This window comes from Nicotiana attenuata, unplaced genomic scaffold (genome assembly GCF_001879085.1).
Source record: "Nicotiana attenuata strain UT unplaced genomic scaffold, NIATTr2, whole genome shotgun sequence".
In the NCBI taxonomy this organism is placed as follows: domain Eukaryota; kingdom Viridiplantae; phylum Streptophyta; class Magnoliopsida; order Solanales; family Solanaceae; genus Nicotiana; species Nicotiana attenuata.
In genome coordinates, this window is record NW_017670484.1 from 387,119 (window position 1) to 396,313 (window position 9,195).

Consider the following 9,195-nt stretch of genomic DNA (forward strand, 5'->3'; position numbering starts at 1 on the left):
TTAGGTGTGTAAGCTTATCCTAGTGTGCTTGTTATTATGCTTTTATAGGAGACCATCACTATTTAACTATCTCATCAAGCATGTATTACTATCTTATCAATGGCGTTCATTATTTTAATCATGTGAACTAAATATAAAAATTTTTAAGCGATTTGACATTACTACCTCTCATTTTTTATACTTAATCATAAGTATAATTGTTCGATCATATTAAATTTATATTAACTTATCGAAAAATCGAAAAATAAAATAAAATAAAAAACGGGATTTTTTTTGGTTCAAATTGGATGGCAATTTTGTAAATAGAAAAGCCAAAACTGAATAATGCAAAAATCAACACGAAAAACCAAATGCATGCCCGTACTTATTATTGTATCGTATCGTTAAATCTATCGTTCCGTAATGACGAGAAGAATCACTTTATGGAACGACGAATTTGGTGTGGTGGCATCGTTACCTTGCTTTTTTCTCTCGCCTTGTCCTTCCTTATTATTAAATAATCATATTTTATCTTTTACCCTATTCTTTTGTATAATAATTCTACGCCGTATCTTATTTTTCGTAGTAATATTGCAAGTTTATTCTTCATATTGTTGGTGTGTGACATCATGAAACGACACAATCTATCCAAACGTTGTATTCATCATACAACACAATACATTATGAAACGACATGTAACAACAATCAAAACAAGATAACGTCCTTCTAAGAAAAGTTCTCTGCTAATTTTGTTGCAAACCAAACAAGCTCAGAGAAGAATTTTCCATAAATAAATAGTGCTTATGCAGAATTAACCTTCGGAGTACACAAATTTGTAGAGTTACCTTAGCTAACTCAAGGATTCGTCACAGCTATTTTACAGCTTAAAATTACCTACTAAATTTTCAGTTTTGTATACATTAAGGACTTCGATTGAAAGATAGTTACAATAAACAACTTTCTAGCAAAGTTATAAGGTAGAATTACTCAGGCATTTCTTCTCATTAGGTAAAAGTTTGAAGAAATGCCAATATTACAAAAGGAGCAAAATACCTTGACAGGAGAAGAGATATCTAGTAGTCGAGAGTAGCAACAGACATGATATTCCTAGATTCCGAGCGATTTGCAAAGTCATCACAGCTATTGTTTGATGACCTAGACATGGATACTGAGTTCAAAAGCTCGAGACCTTGTCTTCCCATCTGCTGCACGTCGTGAGGTGAGAGTATTTTAATACACCATACGCTGTTGACAAACTCCCTGAAAGGCAAGGATATATAATGTACATCAGTTAGAGCAAGCCATGCAACTTGGCAACTTTTTACACACTAGGCGGATGGGAATAGAAGAGTTACTCGAATATCAGACAAACTTGTGAAAACAAAATGAATGTTGAAGTCATTGCGCCTACTTGATTCAACTAGTTACTCCTATTCCCTCTGTCTCAATTTATATGGTGATGTTTGACTCAACTAGTTATTCCTACTCCCTCTATCTCGCTTTATGTGGCGACATTTGACTCGGCACAGAGTTTAAGAAAGAAAGAAAGACTATTGAAACGTGTCATCGAAAACAAGCCATAGATATTTGTATGGCTATAAATTATCTCGTTAAGGAAAGTAGTAAGTTTAAAGTTAATTTGTTTCTAAATAAGTAACACATTCTTTTGGGACAGATTAAAAAGGAAAGTATGACGACACATAAACTGAGACAGGGGGGGTAGTCGTTTGTGAAGTTCCTGTGAGTTAGCTATGGTTGAAAGTACACATGAGCACTGGTCGGGCAAAGGTAAGGTTCTTAAAAAGAGTAGCAAGGATGAGAACTCACGGCCAGGGATCATCGCCGAGGAGAAGCACATCATTCTCCCTGTCAACAAATACAAGCTGCCAGCCTGATCTCAAAGGATCCTCCAGTAGGCCTTCAAGGCCAAACATCCGTGCAAGCTCACTTCGCAGCTCATGGTAGCTGCTAAACTTGGTGATGTCTAATGACCTTCCAAAGGACCCTGATTTATAGACCTGCATAATAGACAAACGAGATTACGAACAATGAAAGCAAAACTTAAACAAACAAAAGCATGCTTCTTTGCGGTATAGCACAAAAATATATCTACTAAAACAGAAGACTGGATTTTCCACATCATCTCCACAAGGCTATCACCTTTATCCTCTGTGTCCCCACCTCCCCCTCCAAAATTTATCCATGTGATTCCTCATCTCCTTATTCTAGTATAAATGTAATTTGGCTATATTAGAAAAATAAATGTTGCTACCTCTCATGGAATTTGTCCTGGAAATCGTGACATAATTATATTGATAAGAGGGGAATCTACATATCATTCACCAGCGACCCCATGCCCCAACCCCCGGGAAATGAAACAAAAATGCAAGGAGTCATGGGGTGCTTGGCCAGGGTACGTTTCCCCATAAGACAAATAAAAAAGTTGCTAGTATTTGCACAAAGGCAAATTACCTTAACAAAGGTGTTATGTGGGCTTTCCTGTCCCGCATTTTCAGAAGTCTGTGTGAAACCTGGTACAGTAATGCAACCAGAGAGTGCCATAACTGGATTTTGAGAAAAATCATTGCCCGCATTACTTAGGTAGTTGGAAGAAGCAAAGGGCACATTTGTTGACTCACAATCGCTACCAACTCCTCTGAGGCTTCGCATATCGCGCTGCATAAGAGATGGGGAATCTATATTGAACCCAAACAAAAGATGATTGTGGGGATCATTGTTCCCTTCTTGACCTACAGGGCAGTCCCTACCTGGGAACGTTGGGAAAGAAAGAGCATTTTGAGATACGTTTTTGTTGGGTGTTCCCCGCTGATCAATGTAGGGTGACATACGCTGTGAAGATGCAGAAGGAAGAACAGGATCGACAGCCACCCTCTTTGGTGGCCATCCGGTAGGAGATAGTAAGGAGCTCGATCTAGGAACACTGACAAGCTGGGATGGTTCATCCCGGGTAACTGCACCCGATAGGCTGTGCAGTGGATTAACAATTGAGTTGGTAGAATGATTCACATTTGTGTCAGTGAAGCTTTCTTGTTGCGTAGAATAGAATGCTTGCGATGATGTGTGTTGTGATTGAGAGCTCGAGTCCAGCTGTCTAATTGCTTGCTGTTGCTGCAGAGGAGGCTGCTGCTCCTGAGGAGATTGCTGTTGCTGCTGATGGATAGTGTTGGATGAATTTTGATGCAGCATTTGTTGCTGAAAAATATGAGGCTGCGATACAGGTTGCACTTGGGACTGGCCCTGTGCCATGCTCGGCAGAAACGCTGTTTGGCCTTGAGACTGTTGAAATAACTGTGGATATAGTAGTCCGGAAGTGCAGTTGGTGACACCATTGGATTGCTGAAGTTGCAGAAGCGAAGTGAGAGCCTGTTTAGAGGGATCCACAGACCTCAAATCTTGAAGGGCACCGGCAGCCATAGCTTGATAAATATCCATTTGCATTCCACCTATTGGGACGTCAATTCTGGGCTGCATCCAAGGCGAGACTCCAATTCCCTGAAAATTGATAGATTGGGTTCCACCATCTCCAACATCACGGAGCCACATCATAGGGTTCATTACCATGTCATCATCCTTCATCCCTTCATGCGAAAATACAAAACATTGAAACACAATTAGATCAAGTCCACACTATTCTCTCAACTAACCAACCCGAAGCTTCAGACACATAAAACAATGTAATGGAGAAAGGGGCCGAATCCTAGTACCACTTAATGCCGGGAATCCAGGTGGCCATGATCGCTTGAGTCTCAGAGGAAATGGTGATGGATACATAGGGAATGTTGTTAAAGGTTCGACTTCCCATAGGGAGACTCTTGGTTGCCTTTCCCCAGCTGTAGACTCGTCCCAGCCAACCTGAATGAACAGATTCAAGCTTCATTAACACATTGCAATAGATATAAATATTTTGAAGATGCGTGATTTGAGCAATGATTAGCATACCTTAACTGAACGCCAATGTGAGTTTGGCCAACGAACAGGATCCAAATCACCTATGCCGGTTATAGTGCCCATGTAACTGAAATAGAAGGTGAATACTCAGATGTCTAACTTGAGTTCCCACAACTTTTAACTCAGTGTTAAGGCATCCTTGCAAGTACCAAGAATATGAACCACAAATAAAATAAGTGTGATAACCTACCGACGAACACTAGATTCTTCAGTTTCAAATAACATTCTGAAGCGCATGCCTACAGAAATGCGAGTATGATATACTGCTTTGACATACTTGGCAAGAGGTACAACAAAGTCTGAAGGACAAGACCTAAATCAATGCATGCCAGCCAAAAGTTAGAATATAACTACTATGTGAGTAATAGGTTGATCATTCTACAAAGGAACAAACCTCGGATTATAAAAAATGGTGAATCTGCTATTAGTTGCTGCTGCATGAGCTGCAGCAGCCAAAAGACCCAAATGCATGCTGTCACTTGATAAAACTGAAGACGGCATCACAGTTTGGGACCGATTGGCACGTCGAATACCAAGAAATAATTGATTCTTCTCATTCCTACAAAAAGAAAGCATGACAATTTTAAATATTGTCTGCACTATACACAACTGGTCTAATTTAGAAATAATAAAGTGACTCTGGAGCCAAGAAAATAAAACAAAAAGTAATTTCCCTGAGCAAAAAATCATTGACCTTAACACTTAATTGGCTGTTTAACATGTGCGACAAAGTAGAAATCTTCACTTAATTGTCAATTAACATGTGTGACAACAGTAGAAATCTTATATATAGTTCACTGAGGAATTTGATTAACTCAAGGATTTGAAACTAAATTCAGCAGTATCTATTTGGAGAACCACAAATCGAAAGGCTCAGTGATCTCGAGCATTATTACCCAAGTTGCAAAGTTTGGACCACTTATGTCAAAGTGCTGTTAAAAGCAAAAGAAAGAGAACATGCGATCTTTTCCTGACAGCCTACCAGATGAAAATGATTGAATCACCAGCAACAAGTCTTTTTGCACTTACAAACACACTCCAACCAGTTGTAAGAAGATGCCTCTTCGGCTGACCTGTCACAAGAACAAAAGCAACAAATATCTATGAGAAGGAAGCTTTGCCAAATTTACTATTGCTCAGCGAACAAAATGTATATTTTGGCTAAGGTAGTATCTTAGAAGAATGAAACTTATATCAAGAACTCACCCCTGAAAATATGTCTGAATTTCCACTCATTGTCATGGAGATCCCTAGCGATCAACTCTTGTACTGGAGGCTGCTGAGAGAAGTCCTGAATATTGAAGTCATTGCATCAATAGACGCTTCAAAAGGTTAAAAAAATGAACTTGGTAATTCATCATCTGATATCACAGAAACTAAGAATGCATTGTTACCAATGGAGGAAAAACTTTCTCTGCTGCACGGCGAGGTACTGAAAATCCACCATGAGTACTTGTGTCACTTGCTGTTAATGTTTTACAGAAGTAATTTGTTGGCTGTTTACTAGGGATACCCAAATCTAAAGGAAGGAAAGATGCCTCCTTTTGCTCTTCCTGCAATGAAAGAAAATAATGACATTCCAAAATCAGGACACAGACAGAAACTAGAAATTCAAAGACAATTTTCTATTACAGAGTTTACGTACAGGACTCAATGGTTGCAAGGTCATTTGAGCGTAAACCTCATCAGTCTCCACATCAGCCTGAATTGTATCAGAATTAAATTCTTTAAATGAGCACTAATACAATTAAATCTCAGAGATTTGCTTCTAATAAGAGATTAGGCAACGAGCCAAAGACAAAAACAGGCAACTTACGTGCATGGTCACATTATGAAGCTGGCAAATAAGTTGTGGGGCCAGGCTTGGGTAATTCGGAATATGAGCCTCAGCTTCCTTGTTTGTTGATGCAGTAACCTGCAAAGTAGATCATTCTAAGTAAGGATTCCCATTTTATTATTATATTAGTTCATAAATTGATGCAATCCAATGTCTTAGAAAAGCTAACAGTTGATTCCTTCTTTAAAATGCAAAATAAAAATATCAAGCCATTATCAACATTCTACTTCTTGCTTCAGAAAAAACTATAACTTTAAAGAAAAACAACAATAACAAAAACAAGAAGACGGCCTTTAAGTTTCAAATGAGATTGGTTCATATTAGTAGAAAATGCTCGTTCCGCTTGCGGATCATCTCAAAATAGAGCATTGGCCCCATCCTAGAAAGACTCTAGGAGTGTATTGGGAGTTATAAATGCTCATAAACACCAGTAAAGAAATTTAGGATGATAGAAATAGACCTGCTCACTATGCCCTTGGGGGAAATACACCACTCTGCTTCCAACAGCTGGTAGGGAAACAAGAGGTCCCGCGCATGCATGCCAAAGCTCAGAATTCAAACATTTATTCTCCCCTGCAATTCAAATTACATTCAGAACATAATTTCTTCAAGATCTAGATCAGCAAACTTCTCATTTTCCTCTTATAGAGAGATTGAAGATCAAGAAAGTATTTTGAAACATTTTTCGAAAAAAGAATCTCTAGTTCAAAAGATTGATTCATATAGCCGACCCCAACTTGCTCGGAATTGAGGCGCAGTTGTAGTCTTAAATTCAAAAGATTCCGGTTATAGAAAGGTAGGGAAAAAGGATGTTACGCTATGTTGCGCGGACTCTGCAAAATAATGCCACACCCGTGTCGGATCCTCCAAATACGCACTATTTTTGGAAGGATCCAACACGCACCCAGCGACATTTGAGGAGAGTCCGAGCAACATAGATGTTAAGCATACCAAGCTCAAAGCTGTCAGAAAACTCACTCATGGTAATAAGAACCAGGTGATCCATAAGAGAAAAAGGTATGGTAAAAAATCAATACAAAATTGAAAGAGCAAAGGTGAACATCTGTACAGCAATTCTGTGGACTGATCTCAAACATAAAGCAACTTGTAGACAAAATAAATGAATATGTAGAAACATTAGAATTAAAATAAATAGAGGAAAGGACAGGAGAAAGAAAATTAAAGCTAGAATAAAAGTAAAAAGGAGAAAGATTTATGACATCTCAATTATGCTTAAACAGACAAGTTCTTAAAGAAGAAGATCAGCTAAGTTTCTAAAGGAAGTAACACATATTGCAACATTCTATTACAACAACAAGAAACCCAGTGAAATTACACAAGTGGGATCGGGGAGGGTAGTTTGTACATAGACATTACACCTACCCTGTGGAGGTAGAGAGTGAAAGACCCTTGGCTCTAGAGGAAGAATAGAAACAAGCAAATAAAAACAACAAAGGCCAGAAAAATGATATCAACAATGTATGAACCGGAAAAATAAATGGAAGAAAGCAATAGCTATAACAATAGCGGCAGAAAAATGATATTGCAATATTCTCTTAAAGATTGAAAATGATAACTTTACCTTCAGGAGACTGCTGATTGGAAACAGCAGAAGAAAGCCTCATTTTTGCAGCTTCAACCCTTAAGTTTGAAACCACTACAGAAATGAACCTAAGACACAGCTAAATCTACAACACCAGTAAAGAAAATTCTTGCACTCAAAACAGCTCCAAAACTAGCTTCAACTTTATCCCATAATCAGCCCAAGACAAAACTCAATGCTAGTGAATTACAGCTAACAATTACTCATCAACCTCAAATATTCAAGAGAAATATCAACCAAAACCTGTTTCACTACAAAACACAAAAGCATTCAGCTTCATCAAATACCAACTTAAAATCTTGAATAAAAATCCAATCTTTACACAAGAAAGATCCAAATTCCAAGCTTTAAACCACCAGAATTCAACTCAAGAAAACAAAACCCATAAATTTTTTCTCATAATTCAGCAGAAAATGCCCACCAAATGTGCATTTGAACCTCATTCAGTCATATTACCTAATATCACAAACTCTTTTTATGAAAAATACAGTACTTAGTAACTCCAAAAAAGAGTATATACGTTCAAAATATGTATTTATAAGGCATGTATAATGGTAGAAAGAGCTGAGGTCGGAAATTTTGAGGTAATGAATGATGCTGAAAAGTGACAGCAAAAGGAAGTGGGGAGAGGCAATATACTCCTTTGAAGTATGTGTACTGTATATGTCTTCTCTCTCTTTACTCTTCTCTTGTCTACAATGGATTGAAGTATACAGTTTTTATTTCTTTTCACTACCAATAATTCAATGGAGTCTAACATATTATAACACACAGTACTATTATGCACAATACCTCGAGATCTTTCTAAACTTCAAAACTACGGGTGTGTTTGGTTTCAAGGGAAAAAAAATTTCCGGAAATTTTCCAATTTTTCCATATCTAGTTGGCTTAAATATTTTAGAATATATTTTCCTTATGCATTTATTTTCCTCCAATTTCCCTATCAAGAATATTTTCCAAAACTCTTCTTCAACCTAACTCGTGCCTACCAACCCCCCCCCCCACCCACCACCACACCCACTCACCCTCCCCTATCCCCACCCTAAAGAATACTTTCTTTTCATGTTATAAATAGAGTATTTTTTTTTTATTTAAAAAGAAAAGAGTATTTTCTTTGTCATGATATAAAAAAGTAATTTGATTTATTTCAACAAAAAAAATACTTTTTTCGTGATGTAGAAAAAATATTTTCTTTCATTTCAATAAAATGATGTAGTAAAAAGTATCGTCTTTCATTTCAACCAAAAAAAATACTTTCTTTTCATAATGTAGAAAAAATATTAAGTACTTTCTTTTCATGATTTAGAAAAAATATTTTCTTTCATTTTAACAAAATAATATATTAAAATATATCTTCTGTCATTTCAACAAAAAGTACTTTCTTCTCATAATGTAGTAAAAACTATCGTCTTTCATTTCAACAAAAAAAAAAGGTTTTATGTTGTAGAAAACGTATTTCTTTCATTTCAACAAAATGAGTATTTTCTTTTCATGATTTTAAAAAGTATTTTCTTTCATTTAAGCAAAATAATGCAGTAAAATATATCTTCTTTCATTTCAACAAAAAAAGTACTTTTTGTTCATGAGGTAGAAAAAGTATTTTCTTTCATTTCAACAAAATAACGTAGTGAAAAATATCGACTTTTATTTCAACAAAAAAAGTACTTTCTTTTTATGTTGTAGAAAATGTATTTTCTTTTGTTTCCACAAAGCGAGTATTTTCTTTTCATGATGTAAAAAAGTATTTTCTTTTATTTCAACAAAAAAAATTCTTTATTTTATGATATAGAAAAAGTATTTTCTTTCG

General features: G+C 36.5%; 1 protein-coding gene across 1 annotated transcript; it reads right to left on the reverse strand.

The window, feature by feature from the left end:
• Window positions 1-748: 748 nt before the first annotated feature.
• On the reverse strand, window positions 749-8,112 carry LOC109240091 (auxin response factor 6). Its single transcript, XM_019406712.1, has 14 exons — window positions 7,368-8,112; window positions 6,246-6,358; window positions 5,765-5,863; window positions 5,594-5,650; window positions 5,343-5,501; window positions 5,155-5,239; window positions 4,931-5,021; window positions 4,343-4,507; window positions 4,139-4,261; window positions 3,940-4,015; window positions 3,705-3,852; window positions 2,452-3,578; window positions 1,807-1,997; window positions 749-1,239 (listed from the first exon to the last, which is right to left on the reverse strand). The coding sequence occupies exons 1-14, from the start codon at window positions 7,408-7,410 to the stop codon at window positions 1,053-1,055; spliced, it is 2,664 nt and encodes an 887-aa protein (XP_019262257.1). The 5' UTR covers window positions 7,411-8,112; the 3' UTR covers window positions 749-1,052.
• Window positions 8,113-9,195: the final 1,083 nt, after the last annotated feature.

Bases quoted from the DNA above. Each gene is read 5' to 3' on its own strand.
- LOC109240091 (XM_019406712.1), bottom strand. From the start codon at position 7,410: ATGAGGCTTTCTTCTGCTGTTTCCAATCAGCAGTCTCCTGAAG. The intron at 5,864-6,245 runs GTCTATTTCTAT...TCTACTTTGCAG, and splicing joins CCCAAGGGCATAGTGAGCAG to GTTACTGCATCAACAAACAA. The intron at 4,508-4,930 runs GTAGGCTGTCAG...TTCTTTTTGTAG, and splicing joins GATTCAATCATTTTCATCTG to GAATGAGAAGAATCAATTAT.